This window comes from Tupaia chinensis, unplaced genomic scaffold (genome assembly GCF_000334495.1).
Source record: "Tupaia chinensis unplaced genomic scaffold, TupChi_1.0 Scaffold000028_1, whole genome shotgun sequence".
In the NCBI taxonomy this organism is placed as follows: domain Eukaryota; kingdom Metazoa; phylum Chordata; class Mammalia; order Scandentia; family Tupaiidae; genus Tupaia; species Tupaia belangeri.
In genome coordinates this window covers 6,214,195-6,236,012 of record NW_006159458.1, presented here as the reverse complement: position 1 = coordinate 6,236,012, position 21,818 = coordinate 6,214,195, and the positions used below count along the sequence as shown (strand labels likewise).

Genomic DNA, 21,818 nt, shown 5'->3' with positions numbered 1-21,818 from the left:
AAATGCTATATAGACAAAGAAAAACAACTTTGTTAGAATCAATTTATTAATCATCATCATCTTTATTTTCATCCTCTTCATCTTCTTCCTTTTCCTTGTTTTTCTAAGCATGGATTTTTTTCCCCCTTGGCCTATTAAAATTCCCTTGCTTTGAGGCCAACAGATGGCGTTGTGGTTACATTGCTGGACTCTCACATGGACAGTGGTGGTTCAAGTCCTTGACTCGGTGGCTTGAAAGTTTTACCAGTAGCATGTACATGTGTGCCCAAGATCCTAGAAGAAGAATAGAGGAGAAGGGATTGTGGCATGGCCATCTCCCCCCGCAGGGGGTGATTTCTCATGTACCCTCTCACTGCCTCTGTCTTCGTCTTTGTCTCTCTCTCTCTCCCTGGCAAGTGCATGTGCTTTAAGGCAAAAACGTCTTAGAAAAATTCCCTAGCTTTGGCAGGATGACAGTTGTGTAAAGGAATCTTTGTTCTGAGATGCTGACAGTTTTATTATCTCAGAAAGCAGCAGAATGTCGGAATAATGGAAACTTCTAGATTTGTTAGAAAGGAAGCACATATATGAAGAAATCTCTCTCTCTCTCTCTCTCTCTCTCTCTCTCTCTCTCTTTGCCAGAGATCATGTGCACTGACCAGAGAGATAGACAGAGATGGAGGGAGAGAGAGAAAGTACCCCCTGTCCCCAGTGGTGCGTGGTTCTGCTGCAGTCCATTCTCCTCCATTTCTCCATCCTTTCAGGATTTCGGGCACATGTGCATAGGTGTCCAGTCTGTTTTTCAACATTTGGTTCTAGGACTTAAATCATAAGTGGGGTCCCACTCCCTTAACCACTAGGCCATTGGGTTGGCTCAAATACATCTCTTTTATCTATCCATCACCTACAATTTCTACATTTCAATTGATAGACTACTTTCTAGAGTACATCAACTCCCTAAATTAAGCTAAAGAAAGAAGTAAACTCTGGAATGTAAATTTCAACTCTTTTTACCAATCTAACCTTTTTTTAAAAAATTGCTTTTGAACATGATAATCCACAAATACTAATTTCGTTGCATAACTTGATCATATTCGGATCTAAAGCAACGTGATGCCTGGAAATGCTCAGAGCCCACTACCTTGAGACAATGGTAGGTACTTAATAATGTACTTGGTAAATGAGATAACCAACCAATAGGATAATAAATCTTTGGTATTTGAGAATTGGTGCCTATTTAATTCTAACTTTGGGATCCAACAGCAGTGAATGCTCTTCGGATGGGAATGGCCATTGCATTTATCAATACATAGCCTCTTGTTATTTGCTTATATTTAACACTGGAGTACTGAAGTTTATTGTGTAACTTTTCTTATAGGAATTCAAACATATCATGAAAGAGAAGCTAAGTCTTTGCATATTAATGCTGACCAGCTTGGGAAACCACAAAGAATCTCTTGATACGGAATTTGCCAAGTTAATAGAAATTTTGAAGAGATTCAAACTAGAATGTGTTTATTTCAGAAAAGAACTACTTTCCAGGTAATGATGATATAAATATGAGAAACTCATGATTTAGATACATGACATATTTATCATTATGCCATGGAATTCGATTTACATTTTTGTTTTTTAGAATTATTATTTTGATTTATTATTATTTTTTAAATTTGCAATAGGACACATGCACTCATCAAGAAAGATGAAAGCTGGGGAGAAAGAGAGAGAGAGGGAGGGAAAGTGAGAAAGCAAGATGTCAGATCTGGGACTTAAACCTTGGTTGATCATATAGGAATTCAGCACCTTAGCCACCATGTCACCTGCTGGCTCCTCAATTTACTTTTTACAACTGCATACATTAATTTCAGGTGATACTTTTTCAGAGAAAACATTGACAGTTCTGAATTATGAAATAGTACAACATTGACTGATACATTCAAAATTGCAAATGGTAAACTTTATAAATCTTTGGAAACCACGATAATGAGTTATTTTTCCCTAGAGAAAGATTTTTGGACTTAAGAAACAGAATTCTTTTTTTTTTTCTTTTTTGAGAGATTTTTTTCCTATAGAATGCATGCGCTCACCAGAGAGACAGAAAGCAAAAAATCACTCCCCCCCCCCCCGGGTGGGGGGGGGATGGCCACGCCACATTCCCTTCTCTTCCATTCTCCTCTCAGAATTTTGGGCATGCATGCACACGCATGCTGTGTGAGTTTCAAGCCGCCATGTCTGAGACTTGAACCATGGTCGACTACGTGGGAGTCCAGTGATGTAGGCATTACACCATCTGCTGGTCCTGAGACATAGAATTTTTCTACCCAGAAGGGGTCTAAGAGATTCTTTATCTATAATTTTAGAGGACAGACATAGTGAGATAAAGTGAATCGATCAAGGCCTACAGTTATTATTGTGAGAATGAGAACTTGAAGCCGCTCTGTTGACTCCTACTCCACTGGGCTCTATGTTCCATCTCAGTCCATGGTGCTTCCCAGTGGGCACCAGTCAACAGAATTCCCAATAAATGAGGTCACAGAGAAAAGAGGATAAAGTCACTTACCATCTTATCTTTCTTCAAGATTTAATTCTTATGATTATGGGGGAAATCCTTAAAATGTTTACACTTTGTCAACCACATACAAAACAAGGACAGCATTTATATTTTTTATTTACAACCGTTGGCATAGTTGCTAGTACCATACTTAGCACTCACTTACGGAAAGCTTTTTGAACAATCTATCATGGGTGTATATAGAACTTGGACACAGTTTTTAAGAAAATGTAGCTAGAGACTAAGGTAAGCTTAAAGCAAAGAGCTAGAAGAAATTATTTTATTTCTCCCAGTATAAGGAAACTGGATACCAGAGAGAGTTTAATACCAGAAGGAACTCTTAGGAAAACATATTGTTTTCCCTAAGTAGGGAACCCAGACTTCCCCATGGTGGTTGGAGGTGTGGGTTAAGTGGCCATCTCCGTAAAAGGGAGTGCCAAAAACTTTGTACAGCCACAAACAACTATTTGAAGAGAAATCTGCACTAGGGTCATCTCTGAGTGAGTTAATCTCCTAAATTATCCTGCTAGATATGCAAGCAGCCCAGCTAGATAATAATAGATTTCATTTGTCTAGAAGTTACTATATTGAATGTGATGCTAAGAATTTGATGTGTATTTATATCCAGAAAGGTTCAATAACTTGTCCAAGATCATGGGCTGAGATTAAGTGACAACTGGGATTCAGACTTAGGTACAACCAGCTTCAAAGCCTGTGCTCTTTCAACTATTAATCCCCCACCATTGGCTTGCTCACATCTGATGCAGTTATTCATTAAGAATATTCTGGGAACCTAGCACTGTACCAACCTAGGGACTGTTGTAGCTCCTGCTGTATGGACATAATTTAAAACAAAGTCATGTAGAGGCTATATACAAAGTGATCTGACCATAGATTTTACCCATAAATAAGAAATTAAGTGGAATATTTTGTGGGGATGAGAGTGTTTAGATGAAGTAGGAAATATCTATTAAAGGTCGATTTTCAGGGGCTCTTCGCTGACAAAGAGAGGCTTCCATTCTTCTGGGAGACAGGCTCCAGCACTGAGGAATGGAAAGAATTGAGTGGGTCAAGGAGAGGCAGTGAATGGGAAAAAGGTTTTCAGAGGACTTGGTCAGAAAAGCAAGTCATGATTCATACAAAGCTCTTCTGAGTGCCTGCTCTTTGCCAGGCTTTTAAAATTTCCCCTTTGAAGGAAATCAGATAGAGTTCTGTGCCTCCACGAAACTAACACTTACCGAGGGGAACAGACGTATCATTATATAACATAATGCCAGGGCATGGTAAGTGATTTGGAGAAAGTTAAAGCAGGATAAGAAGAGAGAATGATACAAGGATGGAGGGCACATGCAAGCTGAAAGTAAAGGGATGAAAAAGATATTATGTGACATGGTACCAAAAGAGAGCAGGGGTAACACATTTCTATCAGAGGGAACAGACTGTAAGAGAAAATCTGTCATAAGAAACAAGGACAGTACATAATGATAAAAAAAAGTTTACTCATCAGGAAGATACAGTAACTACAGGTATCTATGTGCCCAGCATCAAAGCACCTAAATATATAAAGCAAACACTGCCAGAATTAAGGAAGAAATAGAAGACAGCAATAGTAGTTTTGATAAGGAATAGAAACTACAGACAGAAAATCAACAAGGAAGTAGGAGACCTGAACAACATGATAGATCAAGTGGATGCAACAGACATACCCAGAACATTTCACCTATCTGCAGTAGAATATGTATTCTTACGTGCTCGTATAATGTTTTCCAGGGTATGTCACATGTTAGGTCACAAAACAAGTATTAAAGTGTGGGAACCAGCAGTTAGCGTAATGGCTATGTCGCTGGACTCCCACGTAGTCGATCGTGGTTCGCGTCCTGGACCTGGTGGCTTAAAACTCAAGCCAGGTGTGTGTGCGTGTGTGCCCAAGATCCCGAGAGGAGAATGGAGGAGAAGGGATTGCAGCGTGGCCATCCCCCTGGGGGGTGATTTCTTGCTTTCTGTCTCTATGTTTCTCTCTGTCTGGTCAACGCACGCACCCTATAGCGAAAATCTCTCCAAAAAAAAAAAAAAAAAGGAAAAAAGTTTGAATCATGTCGAGAATCATTTCCCTACTACAGTGGAAGGAAACTAGAAATCCCTAGCAAGGACCAGCCAGTGGTGTGGTGTAACATTAAGGTGGTTGGATCCCATGTGGCGAATGGTGTAGTTCCAGTTGCAGACCTGGTGGCTTGAAAAACACACCAGGTGCATTTGTGCTCCAAATCCCAAAAGGGGGTAGAAGAGGAGAAGGGATTGTGGCATGACCACCTCCCATGGGGAATGCTTTCTTGCTCTCACTCTTTCTGTCTCTCTTGGCAAATGCATGTGCCTCTCGCAAATTAAAAACAACAACAACAACAAAAAGAATGAAAATCTGTATCAGAAGAAAAACTGGCATATTTACAAATTATACGACACACTTTTCAACAACCAATAAGCCAATAAAGAAAGTCCAAAAGGAAATTAGAAAATTTGTTGAAACATATGAAGACAAAGAACATGTTAAAATCTATGGAACACAGCAAAAGCAGTATTAAGAGAGAAATATAGGGGCCAGCAGGTGGTGTGGTGGTTAAGGATGTTGGACTCCCACATGGCCGACAATGGTTCAAGGCCTGGACCTGGAGGCTTGCTCTCTCACTTTCCCTCTCTCTCTTTCTCTCTCGCTCTGTCCCTCTCTGGTCAAGTTTAAAAAATGAAATAAATGAATGAATAAATATTAAAAAAAAAAGAGAGAGAAGTATAAGGGCCAGTATAGATGGCCTAGTAGTTATGTTGCTATACTCCCCCATGGCTGATCAAGGTTTGAGTCCAAGCCCTGGTAGCTGGAAAATTGTAGTGTGTGTGTGTGTGTGTGTGCATGCACCTAAAATTCAAGAGGAGAAGGAATTGGGGCATAGCCAGCCCTCCAGAGGTAATTTCTCACTTTTTTGCCCTCTGCCTCTCTGGTGAGTGTCTACGTCCTATGGCCAAAAAAATAAAAAAGAAAGAAAGAGTTGGCCAGCCCTGAAGTTCAGTAGTCAAGTGCTATGAGAGGAAGCCAAATCCAACATGATGGAACAGACAAACTGAAAAGTCCAGGCAACTTATAAAACACACAGAGTGTGTTCTTATGTACCCAGGATTCTGACGGGATGGAAAATTGGAGGAAAAAGGATTGTGATATATTGCATTCTGCTGAGAGAATTTTCTCTTTCACTCTCTCTCTCTCTTGCACATGTCCTTTGGCATTGCAGAAATAATAATAAAATTAAATTAATAAAAAATAATGGAAAACCAGTACAAAAGGCAACAAAAGTAACAGTTATTGTTTTGAAAGGCTCAACCTTAGCTACACTAAGAAGACTCAAAATTAGAAATGGAAATGAGAAGAAAATCACAAATGAATCTGCAGAAATACAAAGGATCATAAAAGACGTTTATGAACAACTATCATTGAACTGGATATCCTTAAAGAAATGGATAAATTCCTAGAAGCATAAAATCTACCAAATATGGATTATGAAGAAATACTAGTAGGAAATCTAAACAGATCTATAACTAATGAGAGGAGGTTAAATCAGTAATCAAATATCCCCAAAAAATAAAAGCCTGAGATGAGACAGCTTTATTGGTAATTCTACCACCAAATATTTAAAAAAGATTTATGTCAATCCTGAAATGCTAAAAAAAAAAAAAAGAAAGAAAAAAAAAGAAGAAAAAGAAGAAAAAAAAATATATGTACCAGAAAGTAAAGAAAATGAAAAATAAATGAAGAGGAAGGAATCCTTTCAAAATTATTTTATGAAGTCAACATACCCTGATACCAAAGCCAAGCAACGACACTGTAAGAAAAGAAAACTCTGGGCCATTTCCTGATGAGTCTAGAGGCAAAAAATCCTCAACAAGATATGAGCAACTCGAACTCAATAGAGCTTCTTAAAGCTCATTCATCATGACCAAGGGGGATTTATCTCTAGGAAGCAAGAATGGTTCAACATGTGCAAATAAATTAATGTCATAAACCACATTGACAGGGTGAAAGGCAAGTATCACATGATCCTCTCTGTAGATGGAGAAAGAACATTTGAGAAAATTTAAGTCTTTCATGTAAAATCTCTCAAACTAGGAATTGAAGGAAACTACCTCAACATAAGTCATTCATGAAAAGCCTATACTTACTCCTTACTCACACATGAAAATCTTAGTTTTTCCTTTAAGATCAGGAACAAGGCAAGGTTGCTCATTCTTACCATTTCTATTCAACATAGTACCAAAACATGTCCTAGCCAGAGCATATAGGTAAGAAAAAATAAATAAAAAGAGTACAAATCAGAAAGGAAGAAGTAATATTGTATCTGTTTATGAATGATATAATTCTATGTGTAGAAAATTCTAATGATTCCACAAAAAAAATCTGTTAAATTCAGTAAAGTTGCAGGATACAAAATCTATTCTCTTTATAAACATTAACAATGAGCTATCTGAAAAGGAAATTAACAGCCTCATTTACAATAGCATCAGAGAATAAAATACTTAGGAATAAGTTGAACAAGGTGGTGAAATACATATCCAGAAAACTATTGTATGAAACATTGATGAGAGAAATTAAAGACACAAATAAATGGGAATACTTCTTGTTTATGGGTTGGAAAATAATAATGTAGAAATGTCCATACTACCCAAAGCAATCCATAGCTTCAGTGCAACCTCTATGAAAATTCTCAATAGCAGGCCAGCTCCATGGCCTGGAGGTTAAGGCAATCAGATCCCATATGGCTGAGAATATGGTTCAAGTCCTGGACCCAGCAGCACATGTGTGTGTGTGCCCATAATACTGAAAGGGGGGAAAGGTGGAGGAAAAAGGATTACAGCATAACTAGTCTCCATAGGGGGAGGATGCTTTCTCCTCTCTCTCTCTCTCTCTCTCTCTCTCTGTGTCCCTTTCTCTCTCTAGTGAGTATATATGCTCTCTAAAATAAATAAATAAATAAAAATTTAATACCTTAATGTCATATTTTACAGAAATAGAATTTTTAAATTCATATGGACCCTGAATAGCAAAACAGTCTTGATAATCTGGAAGTATTATACTTTCTAACTTCAAAATATATTACTAAGCTACAATAATTAAACCAATATGGTATTGGCATGACGAAAGACATATAGAACAATGGAACAGAATAAACAGCCTAGAAGTAAACCCATAAATGCACACATAATCAAGTGATCACTGGCATGGGTGTCAAAGGAGAGAAGAATAGGGGGTAAGATAGACTCTAACAAATGGTGTTAAAAAATATCCGTAGGCAAGAGGATAAAATTGGACCCTTATACCACACACCAAAATCCAATTCAAAATTTAGTAAATAGCTAAACTTATGACCTGAAACTGTACATGGGAGAAAGCTTAATGACATTGGTTTGGCAAGATTTCTTGGGTATGACAGTAAAAACACAGGAAGTAAAAACAAAAATAGACACAACGGACTCTATCAGCTAAAAGATTCTGCCCAGCAAAGGAAAAAAAATTAACAGAGTAAACGACAATCTATTGAATGGGAGAAAACATCTATAAACCATATATCTGGTAAGAGATTACTACCCAATATATATGTGAGAACTTTGAAAAGTTCGTGGAGAAATGGAATTGAAGTACAAATTTACTGTGGTCTGAAAAAAAGTTGAAATCCATGCATAGCTTTTTCATGATATACCTTTTCTATGCACTTAATTATTTTTTTCCAGTAGACATATGTGCTCACTGGAAAGAGAGCGGGAAAGTGAGAAAGCACCCACCATGAGATATAAGCAACACTGCACTCTCTTCTCCTCCATCTCTTCCCTCCTTTCAGTATTTTCGGCATGCATACACGTGTGCCCAGTGTGGTTTTCAAGCCACAGATCTGAGACTTGAACCATGCAGTTGGCCATGTGAGATCATGCTACTTTAACCACCACGCCACTGGCTAGCCTTCCATGTGCTTTTAAAAGACTACTTGTACAAAAAACTCCAACAACTACATAAGAAAAAAGAAATAACCTGATTTTTTAAATTGGCAAAGAACTTGAATGGGCATTTTAACAAAGAAGACATATGAGTGATCAACAGGCATATAAAAAGATATTCAATGTCACAAATCCTTTGAGAAAAGTAAATTAAAACCACAACCAATTTGTTATCATCTCCCTTTTAGTGTGTCTATTAAATATATATTTAAAAATATTAGAGTTGGTAATGATGTAGAGAAATGATGCAGAAAGATTCAAACACTTTATACATTGTTAGTAGGAATATGAAATTGTACTGATATTGTGGAAAACAATATGGAAGTTCCTCAAAATTTATTTTTTTGAGAGGTTTTTGCTATAGGGCACATGTGCTCACCAGAAAGACAGAGAGACAGAAAGTGAGAAATCACCCTCCAGGGGGCATGGCCACGCCACAATCCCTTCTCCATTCTCCCCTCATGATCTTGGGCATGCACGCACCCGTGCCCGGCGTGAGTTTAAGCCACCGGGTCTGGGACTCGAACTGTGGTCGACTACATAGGAGTTCAGTGACATAGCCATTACACTAACTGCTGGTCCCAAAGTTCCTCAAAATATTAAAAATAGAGGGACCAGCAGATGGCATAATGGTTATGTCATTGGACTCCCAACTAATCAACCATGGTTCAAGTCTCAGACCTGGTGGCTTAAAACTTATACCAGATATGTGTGCCTGCATACCCAAGATTCTGATAGGAGAATGGAGTAGAAGTGATTGCAGCATGGCCATCCCCCCTGAGAGGTGATTTCTCCCCAAGAGATGATTAGTTGCTTTCTGTCTCTCTTTCTCTGTCTCTCTGGTGAGCACATGTGCCCTATAGCCAAACTCTCTCTCTCAAAAAAAAAAAAAATAGATCTATCATATTATCTAGAAATTCCACTTCTGGGCATTTGTCCAAAAGAATTGAAGTCAGAATCTTGAAGAGTTATTTGCATTTCTATGTTCATTGTAACCTTACTGACAACTGTGAAGATATGAAAACAAATGTTGATAGATCAATGTATAAACAGATTTGGTATGTATGTGTGTATATGTATGTATACACTTGTATATACATGTACATGTATATACATATATACACATAGTAGATTATTATTCAACCTTAAAATAGGACATTTTGCCACATGCGACAACATGGATAAACCTGGAGGACATTATGACAAATAAACTAGTCACAAAGGACAAATGCCACCTGATCCCGTTTATATGAGTATCAGAAGTAATGGAACTCATAGAAGCAGAGAGCAGAATGGTAGTTGTGAGGGTCTGGGCCAAGAGGGAGATGGGGAGTTGCTATTCAGCAGCTATAAACTTTCAGTGATGCAAGGTGGATAAGCTCTAGGGATCTGCTGTATAACATTATGTGTATAGTTAACCACACTGTATTGTAACTGAAAGATTTTTGACATTTTTAAATCTCTTCATGAGAGGAAGAGATGTCCCCCCCACCAAGGGCATCTTCACGCTGCGATTCTACCTCAGCTGGCCAGGGTCACAGGCACTTGCACGTGCACCAGATGCTGTAGAGAGAGACCTCAAGATCTCTCTTGGCCCAGGGCCCTCCACTATGGTCTCTGCATTGCAGAGCATTGTATTTCCACTGTGCCACCATGGCTGACCCATACACTTAACATTTTACAAGGGTAGGGACCAGCAGGTGGCAAAATGGTTATGTCACTGGACTCCCACATGATTGACCATGGTTTGCGTCCCAGACCCAGTGGCTTGAAACTCATGCTAGGCACATGTGCGTGTGTGCCCAGAGTCCCAAGAAGAGAATGGAGGAGAAGGGAATGCAGTGTAGACATCACCCCTGGCAGGTGAGTTCTTGCTTTGTGTCTCTGTCTTTCTCTGTCTCTCTGGCAAGCACACATACCCTATAGCAAAAAATCTCTCTTAAAAACTATTTTACAAAGGTAGATGTTACATTAAGTGTTCTTGCCATCATTTAAGAAGCAAACAAACACTATAAGCTATGGAATGCTCAGTAGAACGTGGCTGGCAATTTAGGCAGTTTTATTTTGCTGTAGGATTACTATTTACCATAACTGTAAAGCATTCTGTGAGCCTATTCTCTGAGGCCTCTGATGTAGTCCTTGTAACCAGGACTGGATTTATGCCACTGTACGATGGGATTTCGACTGTATATTAACCTTGAGAGGCATGCAAAAGGCCTAAGCCTGACCATATCTTTCTCACTCCGTGAAACTCCTGAAGTTGTCATCCCTTTGAGTCAAGGTTCTCATGCAAGCCAAATTGTTTCCATATTACCATTAGCACAGATTAAATCATCTCAGCAGCTACCAGTGAGTGTGTTTTTATATTTTGGGGGGATTTGTATTGGAACCAACTGAGGAGTAACATTAGGACACAGAGAGATTTGTGTTGGGGAAAAAGGAGAGGAAAAGGCTTTAGAAAAGACACGACTGCAGTGGAAATGTCAACAGCCAGCTTTCCTCTGGGTTCCTGGGGAGACTCCTGTGTTCACAGCACGTATTTATGCCCATAATTGCCAGTCCTTTAGAAGAAAGGCTGAGATCATGAAATGAAGTTCTTTTTTTCTTTCATTTTCTTTTCCAACCCTCCCTCTTCCCCCGTTCTTTTTCTGTAGAAGCTAGCTGTGACATGTAAATATTGCACCTGTCATCTGACCTCCTCGTAGAGCCACCCGCTGAGCAATTGCTAACTGGTGCTAAGAATTCTGAATACAGCTTATGGGGAACTGAACCTACCAGTGCGAAATAGGAAGCCAAGTATCTTATCTATAAAGTGAGAGTGTCAGTCAGATCAATCTGATGGTTTTGCTGGAAAAAAAAAAAAAAAAAGACAGACTGTCTATTTGTGAAGCATTTATATATATAAATGCTTTTCCTTTCTCCTTTGATCTCTGCGGAAGTATGTCAAATTTGAATTTGTCACAACTTCTCAGGGTGACTCTTCATTGAAATGTCACCGGCAGCCTGTGGTTGACCTTTTCTTTTTATAAATTCCAGTCAGAAACAACTAGAAGTCATTCAACAACTGCAACAAGATGCTGTCAACCAGGAAGCCATCCTCAAGAGGAAACTTCGAGAAGCTAGCCAAAGACCGGAGGACGCAAAAGAACAGGTAGGTGGTCCTCGGCTACCTTACATCTGGGGGGAGTTTCTTCACATGTCCTTAAAACCATGAAATAAAAATGGAGGAGGAACCAAAAGAACATAAAAAGGCAAAGAGGAACTGTGAAGAGCAGTCCCTAGTGACTACCAGTGAGCGGAGGAAGTACAGGGGGAGTTGTAAAAGAGGCGGTGTCAACAGCCGCTGATGAAAGAGGCAACTTTGCAGAAAGAGGCAACTTGACATATCAGGACTTCCACTGCTGTAGAAATAGCTCAGGCATACCAAGCCATGCAAACACAGAATTGCAGAAGTTCAGTAGAGGCTTATCACTTCCCTGAGAAGAAAAACACATTTTCAGTTTCGTGTGCATAATAGGAGTGAGTGCTCAATTGCTTTCTGTCCCGGCTACACTGCTAAAATCCAGTATTACCTGTATGTATCCAGGTTAAGGATCAAGATTGGGCAACCCACGCTGTCAGTGAAAAAGCTAAGTCTTTACTGCATGAATTAGAGGAAGCAGGAACAATTCCGGAACAACGGAACCTCCAGACTGTAAATACTGAGCTATCGAAGACTTGCCAGATACGTGAGCAGAAAACGAGGAAACTGAAAAGTAAGTAGCAAATATTCATTTGTGTCCTAATTCAGTTCATCCTAAGGGGGGAGTGCAGAAGGACTACGGTCGTTTATCTAGGTCACAGCTGCTGTGGTACCCCTGGATTTATTACAGTGAAAGGGTTTGAGAAGGGAATATTGTGGATCTGTCAGAGAGGTTTGCCTGGTAGCTAGATACATAGATTTAACCGTTAAATTTCCTGTTGGGTTGTTTGTTTTCAGCTGGATTCCTCTGTGACTGTTATTTCTTTTCCAATTAAACCAAACTTCTCAATATCTGTGTAGGTAAACAAGAAGAAAAAGCTTGCATGCATGATATGTGAACTTAGAGATCGTTTCATATTCTGCTCTGATTGTATTAACTTGGTTTTGCCCATCATATGGTAGAATAGGCCTCAACCCTCCGTTTTGTTTTAAGTGGTAATTTTCCAGGACTAGGCAAAATAATTACACATTCAATGTGCATTGAGTTATTATTGAATATATGTGAAGATTCTTTTCAAATTTCAATGCATTCTTTATGTACATATTTACATTTAAAAAATTAGAATAGCTATCTCTTTTTTGTATTACCTAATAGTACATAAGCATTTACTAAGAATTTATGTGAGAAGACAACTGTCAAATTATACATGTCAGATTATTCATAAACCTGTTTTATTCTAGGGACATAGTACGTTAAAAAATAAAGCTTATTGATTAACAGCTTTGTTCAGCCGGTTTCTTGTTCTGGTTATGTAAATGTTCTTTTTGTAGAAAGGTTTTGCTTTGAGTAACAAACATCTAAATATAAGTTCAAGGTAAACTAGAGTTGAAAATGTGCAGGTTTGTGTTCATTTTGGATTTATTGTACCTTTTCTACTGTTACCTAAGAAAGCTGCCTAGGAGTGTGAGTTGTCTAGTTTTAAAAGAGCAATGACTATTCAACATTTTATTGTGATGTTTTAACTTTTATGAACTTGCTGGTTTTCCATAGTTTTCTGAGTCTCAGACAAACATAAGACATGCTTGAAAGGACCTAGCCGGTGCTTTATTTTACTACTGCTTAGAGGGCATTGGAGAAAGCTCTCTTGTGATTAGGAATAATAGGCCCTGCAAACGTGGTTTAAGTCATGTCAGTTTTAGACACTGTGCTTAGAAGGCTAGTCTTCTGCTCTACTTTTACCTTCTGATTAACATTACCCCATAGTTTTATAAAGAGCTAAGAATTTATGTCCTGCCCAACCCCCGTGATTTCTTTGTGATACCTCCTTGAGAGAGTGAACATAACTTATCCTGAAGTATAATCCTTGATCATATGAACTTGCTATGGTCTTCCCTGTTTGTCATCAGGGGATAATTTATTTAAATAGTGAGAAAGACCAATGAATGCTGCATTGACTTGAATGTATATCTATGTTTTCCCTGCTTGGATAAAGCAGGGCAGCCACCTCTTTTCTGTCTTGAGTGACTCCCAACCTGCCCAGATTTATGACCCCCCCCTTACTTGCTTGTGTCTTTTGATGTCCAAAGAAAAGGCATGCATATCAGGATTTTGTAATTAAGGCCATTTGCTTCTGACGGTTTTTCTTTCTTTTTTTCCAATTATTAAAAAAGAATTATTTTATTTCATTTGTTTATTATAATTTGACCAGAGATGGAAAGAGTAAGAGAGAAAGAGAGAGAGGGAAAGTGAGAAAGTAAGCTGCCAGGTTTGGGACTTGAACCATAGTGGGCCATGTGAGAGTTCAGCGCCCTTAACCACCATGCCACCAACCAGCTCCAACTTCTGATGATTTATCCAATAATGCTCTTTAAAAAAATCAACATTTGGGAGACCAGCAGATGGTGTAATGGTTATATCACTGCACTCCCATGTAGTCGACCGCAGTTTGAGTCCCAGACCAGATGGCTTAAACTCATGCTGGGCACATGTGCATGTGTACCCAAAATCCCAAGAGGAGAATAGAGGAAAAGGGATTGTGGTGTGACCATCCCCCCTTTCGGGGTGTGTGTGTGTGTGATTTCTTGCTTTCTGTCTCTTTGGTGAGTGCACTTGCCCAATAGCAAAAATCTCTCTTAAAAAAAAAAATCAACATTTGGGAGAAGAAAGAAATTTAGGTAGCACATTTCCAAGATAGTCTACATAGAAGATGTTCTGGATAGACTTTGAACAAATGTGAGTGAGGTAAAACAGTTATCACACAAACTCATCACACGTTCTTCCATGACCACTGCCACCCCAAGCTGTTTGTATTCTGAGTCAGACATTTGAATTCTGAGTCAGAAGATAAAAATATTTAAATCCGTTTAGCTGTTCTGAAACTCCATGGCTGGCTTAATAAGTTCATCAAGTATTTAAGACACTTGATTTCTGATCCATGTAGAAAACTTCTTCAGCAGAGAGTGAGGATTCAGTTGGTTTAAATGTTTAGGCCAATGACCGTGATCACCATGTACACAAACTGAAAGAAGTTGTTTATGACACTAAATCCTGAACTTACTATTGAGTAAACAACGTTCAGATTTTCAACTGCCACCAGGACCAGACCGATTTATGAGGTAATTAGTGTGCATGTTTGCTGCTATGAAGTCTGTCACTAGAACCATGCCAGTTTGGAGTCATTACTTGTATCTTTTCTATCTCCTGCTTCTTCATGTATATGTGAGTATCTTGTTAACACAGGCAATACTGGGTTATAAATGGATGTTTGCTTTAAAAGGAATTTTAATATTTTTTTTGAGAGGTTTTTGCTATAGGGCGTGTGTGCTCGCCTGGAAGACAGAGAAAGAGAGACAGAAAGCGAGAAATCCCCCCCCCCCAGGGGGAATGGCCACGCCACAATCCCTTCTCCTCCATTTTTCTCTTGGGATCTTGGGCATGCATACACACGCACCTGGCATGAGTTTAAGCCACCAGGTCCAGGACTCAAACCGCAGTTGACTACATGGGAGATCAGTGACATAGTCATTACGCTAACTGCTGGTCCCAGGAAATTTAAATTTTTTAGGTCTAGGGTATGTGGGAAACTTAAACTAATTAATCCAAACTATCATTTCTTTACTATTCACCGTCTCTTGTCCCTATCTAACATGAAATCTTCATTGAGTCACTCATTTTTTATTATTATTACTTTTTAATTGTCTGAGGATGCATGTGCTCCCCAGAGAGTGAGACAGAGGGAGAGGGAAGGGAGAAAGCATCCCCAGTGGGGCATGGTCAATCATATGCAGTCTCTTCTCCTCCATTTCTCTATCCTGTTGGCACCCTAGCCACACAGGAACATATGCCCTGGGTGTCTCTCAAGTCACGGGGGACAGGACTCAAACTGCAGTTGACTATGGGAGGTCTGACTCCCTTAACTATTAGGCTACAAGCTGGCCCTGAGTCACTCATGTAAAAGACCTTTAGGAACCATCAATATTTGCTTGGGGGGAGATCCTGAGGAGCTCTAGTATTTTGTAATTCCTTATTTGACCATAATTATCTGCATATGAACTTCACAGTTCAGAGAAGGCTTCCATGAGATGATCTCACTGACAACTGTCTTCTAACTTGCTATTCTTAGCAGGACGGGTAGGAGATATGGGAGAGGTACCAGCCAGAAGGATTTGAGGAGGGACGAAAGATGAGAGAGAAGACCTGAGCAGTCAGTAAACGGAGCAATGAGCTAAACAAGTGAGGCAGATCCAGGTAATTGAGTTACGCAAAGGTAGAGGGTATTGGGGTGAGGGCTGAGGAGAAAGCCAAAGCCTAATAGAGCTTACTCAGTAGCTCTGATGGACTGGAGGCCCAAGTTATCCTCAATGAAAAAATGCTGGTATAGATTAAATAATCTATTTAGAAAGTTTAGTGTAATGATTAGGAGCATGGGTTTTAAAGTTAAACCTGTGTTCTGACTCAAAGATCACAGAAGAGTAGTTGGTTAAAGTTGGGCAAATCACTTAATCGCCCCAAGTCTTTCATTAAATAATGTTGTAAATTACAAACAATATAGCAAATGCAAATAGTATCAAGAGCTTGGCTATATTTGGTGTAGATATTCTTCTACATCACGTCTGTGTAACATGAATGATCTTATTTGTGATTGGTGACCGGGGAATGACATATTAATCTAACAGGGACAGTATATTGTGAGTCAGGATTTTTTGGGATAGGATCTGGATCAGTAGGAATGGATCCCATTCAGCTGGAAAGGAAAGAGCCTTCTGCTTGGCTGCTAAACAGGCAGCAGGGACCCTTTCAGCTTTGTTGTGAGAAGATTAAAAACTAGGATCCACACCTGGGCCTCTCTCCAAAAAGACCTCAGTTGCAGCCTGGCAGAGCCCTCAGCTGTGGCAGACCTTACCCCCTCCTATATTCACCTTGGCAGCCCCACTGTCTCAAAGCTCTATCTCCCTTTCCCTTTCCTTCCCTTTCCCTTTCCCTTTCCCTTCCCTTCCCTTCCCTTCCCTTCCCTTCCCTTCCCTTCCTTTCCCTTCCCTTCCCTTGCCTTCCCTTGCCTTCCCTTGCCTTGCCTTGCCTTGCCTTGCCTTGCCTTGCCTTGCCTTGCCTTGCCTTGCCTTGCCTTGCCTTCCCTTCCCTTCCCTTCCCTTCCCTTCCCTTCCCCTTCTCCTTCCCTTCCCTTTCCGTCCCCTTCCCCTTCCCCCTCCCCTTTTCTTTTTCTTGCCAAAAGGCATGTGTGTTCATCAGAAAGAGAGAGAGAAAGAGAGAGAATCCTCAATGCAGTGTGGTCACTCTGCAATCCCTGTTATGCCCCTTGGAATTTTGGATATATATATATATATATATATATATATATATATTTATATATTTATATGTATATATATATAGAGAGAGACAGACAGACAGAGACAGAGACAGACAGACAGACACACACACACACCAGGATTTGAACTGCGCTCAACCATGTGGGGTCTGGCTCCATTAACCACCAGGCTACAGGGTCAGACTCATCTGTATTTTCTTAACATCCCACTCACATTTCCTGTTAAAACATCTCCAGCATTTTCATTCCATTGTTTTTGTGCACTTCTCATATTCCGTGAGGCATTTTAAGATGCACATCTGAGGTGAACCACTTCCTAGGTACTGTAATTTCATAATTGTGTTTGTTGGTACTCTGGCTATAATGTTGCATATTTTAGTGGTTTCTTTTTCCTAACTCTCTTTATCTCGTATACCCTGTATTATTTTTGTTCCTGTAACTGTTCATTCTTTTTTCATGTGTAATTAACATGTCAGAAAATGTTCAGATCTTAAGTATTAGATAAATGCACATCAAAGCACAGATCTTTTGGCCACCCTAGAAAGTTCCCTAGTGCTACTTCCCAGTCCTTGCCCCTCCACCACTGCAAGGAGCAAGCACTGATCTGATAGGTTGATTTAGTCTGTGCTATTGTTGAATTCAGTTATATAATATGTCCTTCTTTTGTGATTGTCTTCTTTCCCTCAGCATAATATTTTTGAGATTCATCTATGTTGTGCTCATTGGTAGTATTTTTTATTATCGAGTTGTATTTCTTTCTATGACTACCCACAATTTGATTATCTTCTCTCCTATTATTAGATATCTAAACCATTTGTAATTTGGTATTATAGTGGATAAAACTGCCAGGAACATCTACACACAAGTCTATGTGGGGACTTTTTTTAAACTTGTGTTTACTTCTTCTGAGTGTGAGTAAGTGACAGTGTAAGCAATGGGTACCCTCACCAGGGTCTTCACACTATGATCCACCCAAGTCCCAATGGGCCCAGATCACAGGCACCTACCTAGTATACTCAGGGAGGTCCAAGGACATGAGCCAAGGACCTTTCTCTTGTGGGTCCAATTACATTAGTGCACAGCAACACCTGGCCCCTGGATACATGTGTTTATTTCACCTAGAGTTAAAATCTAGAAGTAGAACTGTTAGGTCATAGGATAGTAGCTCTAACTTCTGTTTTTTATACATTCAATCACTGTATATCATTACAGCTTGCAAAACGAACTTTCCCAGCACGACTATAGTGTATATAAGTCCAGTTAAAGGTATTCTCATGCACATTATTGTCAACAGATCATTTTCCATTTTTGTGTCCCTTAAAAGTTTTGCTTCTTTCTTTTTCCCTTTGAAACTTTCAAGCGATTGTCCATAGTGTTTATAGCACTTCCTACTCCCACCACCGAGTGTGGGAGTAGCAGGTGTTCCACATTTTTAATACTTGGCAGTATCACTTTTGTTTCATTTTTGCCACTCTACTGGGTGTTTCACTCTGATTTGAACTTGTGTTATTCTGATGGTTAATGATGTTGAGCCCTTGTCACGTGATGATTAGCATTGTACACTTTCTTTGTGATGTATCTAAATCCTTTGCCCATTTAAAAATTATTTTGCTTGTCCTTTTATCATTAGATATAAATCCTTCGACAGATACATGCCTTGTGAATATCTCCTTTCAGTCTGTAGTTTTTCATGAACTCTGCTATTTTCTACACACAATTTTACAGAACATGAGGATTTTTCGGTCACGAGCATATTGTGTTACAGAGGTCTGTACTCTGTAAATGTGAACCATCCTTGAGAGCCAACATTACCATTCTAATGTTAACAATTTTGGTTTTCAACAGCCAATTAATTGTGAGGTCCTTACCTGAAAGCTCATCACATAGTCATTTAGAAAGTTGCTTTATCTGTTTCTTTCAAAGGCAACATAGCCACGACACCTGGTCTCTTTCTATATCACAGATGGCAACAGCAGGGATTCCAGTGGTCATGGTTTTATTTGCTTCTGTATGAAACCTACATGTTATCTAGAGACATGCGAGTCCAACTCCAAACATAAAGAATGCAAAGGTGAATGCAAATTGGAGTCATAAGGCAGCTTGTTTTGCCATGTGGAAAGTATGGAAATAGTCGCTGCACATTACGTAAAACATCTGCTGAAATAAGGCATTCAATTTGAATGCTTGAGATAGATGGTTTCTAAAACCCAAGACTGCCTGGTGGGCAAGCAGATGGACAATTTAGACAGTCTTACACTAACTCATTATTTCTTCTGAAACACAAGCTTAGTTTGGTAATTCTAAGACAGTATTCTGTATTTGTGTTTTGGAGACACAAAAACATACAATGCAACTTCAAAAGCTTTGGTGCCTGTTTCTTTACATGGATCAGGAGGAGGACAGGGCCTTGTTTCTTACAATAGTTAACAGAGAGAGAATTTTTTTTTAAGAGGTTTTTGCTATAGGGTGAATGCATTCACCAGAAAGACAGAGAGACAGACAGTGAGAAATCACCCCCCAGGGGGGATGGCTATGCTGCAATCCCTCCTCCTTCATTTTCCTCTTGGGATCTTGGGCACACACGCACACGCGCTCCGTGTGAGTTTAAGCCACCAGGTCTGGAACTTGAACCGCTGTTGACTATATGGGAGTCCAGAGACATAGCCATTATGCTAACTGCTGGTCTCAGAGAAATAATTCTTTTAAATGTATTTCTTCCTTCCATGAGCAAAAGAGACATGAGAAAGAGCGAGAGTGATGAGGAGAGAGTATCCCCAACAGGGCCTCAGTGCCAAGACCCGCCCCCCCCCAGCCTCAGCCAGCCTGAGATCACGGGCACACATGTATCCAGTGTATTCATGGAGGTCTCTAGATGTGAACCTGGAACTGCCCTGCATGTGTCAGCCCCACAGAGTGCTGTATTTTACCACTGTACCACTGTCTGACTTCTAACACAGAGAATTTTTAGAAATTTAGTCTTAACTAGAGTTCTCAATATTAGCAAAAAAAAAATTTAAGTACTTCAGTATGTTAGAGATTTTAGAAGAAAAGTTCTCCTAGTGGACTTAGGAATACTATGTTGAGTTTAGCTGAAAAATATGTCATTTTTTGGGGGGATCAGCGGTTGGCGTAATGGCTATGTTGCTGGACTCCCATGTAGTTGACCACAGTTCGAGGTCCAGATCCTGTGGCTTAAACTCACGACGGACATGAATGCGTGTGTGCCCAAGATCCCAAGAGGAGAATGGAGGGGAAGGGATTGCGGTGTGGCCATGCCCCCTGGGGGGTGATTTCTCGCTTTCTATCTCTGTCTCTCTCTGTCTTTCTGGTGAGCACATGTGCTCTATAGCAAAAACAAAACAAAACAAAAATCCTCTCCAAAAAAAAAAAAAATGATGTAATTTTTACGAAGAAAGATTCCTATGAAATAAAAGTTTTGCATGGGTAATTTTCACCGAATTGAAGTTACAAAGTCTTTTCTCCTGAAAAAGTTTTAAAAAATTAGATTATCTATTTATTTTTACATAAAATTGATTTATTTTCAGTTCAGAATATCTTCAGGCTATTGAGATATAAAACTGTTGGTCTCGGGACCAGCAGTTAGCGTAATGGCTATGTCACTGAACTCCTGTGTAGTTGACCGTGGTTTGAGTCCTGGACCTGGTGGTTTAAACTCACACTGGGCACTTGTGCGTGCGTGCCCAAGATCCTGAGAGGAGAATGGAGGAGAAGGGATTGCGGCATGGCCATTCCCTCTGGGGGGTGATTTCTTGCTTTCTGTCTCTCTGTCTCTCTCTGTCTGATGAGTGCACATGCCCTTTAGCAAAAAAAAAAAAAAAAAAAACACCTCTCCAAAAAAAAAAAAAATCTGTAAGTCTATAAAATAAGAAGTACCAGATTTCTTTTTTTCTTTTTTTTAAGAGAGATTTTTGCTATAGGGTGCATGCAGTGAGAAATGACCTCCCAGAGGGGGTGGCCATACTGCAGTCCCATCTCCTCCATTCTCCCCTTGGGATTTTGAGCATGTATGCATGTGTGTCCTGTGTGAGTTTAAGCTGCCGGGTCCAGGAATCAAACCATGTTTGAGTATGTTGGAATCCAGTGACATAACCATTATACCATCTACTAGTCCCAGAAGTACCAGATTTCTATGTGTTTTGAACATGAGAGTATATCCTGTTGGTAATCTTCCTGGCTGTTGATGATAAAAACAATAATAGTAGCTATTAATATGCTTCCATCCTGCAGAGCTTCATACCCTCATTTAATTTTTGCTTTGACTTGTCTGTGAGGTGAGAAGGCATCGAGCTTGTGAGAATTATTAATAAATTCAGAGCACACTGTAAAGCGTGAGATTTGCCACATGAATAAAGGAGTATGGATATCAACATCTATTTTGGTTGCTGAAAAGATGAAGGTTTATTTTCTAGTTCTTGGCTATATTTCAGAGTATGGGATGTAAAGTAATATGTTACTTTGTAATTCTGGGAAGCATATTTTAATTAAGTAGAAAGACAAATATGTTTAATTTCCCTAGATGGTACAGTGAATTGAGCACTGTAGGGTGAGTCTAATCTCAGCTCCATGGTCTACCCGTTACCTTTTCAGTCCTCTGGAAGTCAGTGTCCTTACGATCTCAGATCTGCTTATAAGATCCTGAGATTCCAACAGAGGGTTTTGGAGAAAGGGTGTCTGCATTGGTAGGAGGTTAGACTGAATGACCTCAAAGATGCATCCTTGTGTTTAAGATTGA

At 39.6% G+C, this 21,818-nt stretch overlaps 1 protein-coding gene across 2 annotated transcripts in view; it reads left to right on the top strand.

Moving 5' to 3' along the window:
* Positions 1-1,363: 1,363 nt before the first annotated feature.
* IRAG2 (inositol 1,4,5-triphosphate receptor associated 2) overlaps positions 1,364-21,818 on the top strand; it is a 78,820-nt gene continuing 58,365 nt past the window's right edge. For both annotated transcript variants that reach the window (XM_027771053.1, XM_027771052.1), the window contains exons 1-3: positions 1,364-1,521; positions 11,597-11,711; positions 12,147-12,315. In XM_027771053.1, coding sequence (XP_027626854.1) covers positions 1,373-1,521; positions 11,597-11,711; positions 12,147-12,315 — 433 coding nt within the window. In that variant the 5' untranslated portion in view covers positions 1,364-1,372. The remainder of the gene's footprint in view (positions 1,522-11,596; positions 11,712-12,146; positions 12,316-21,818) is intronic.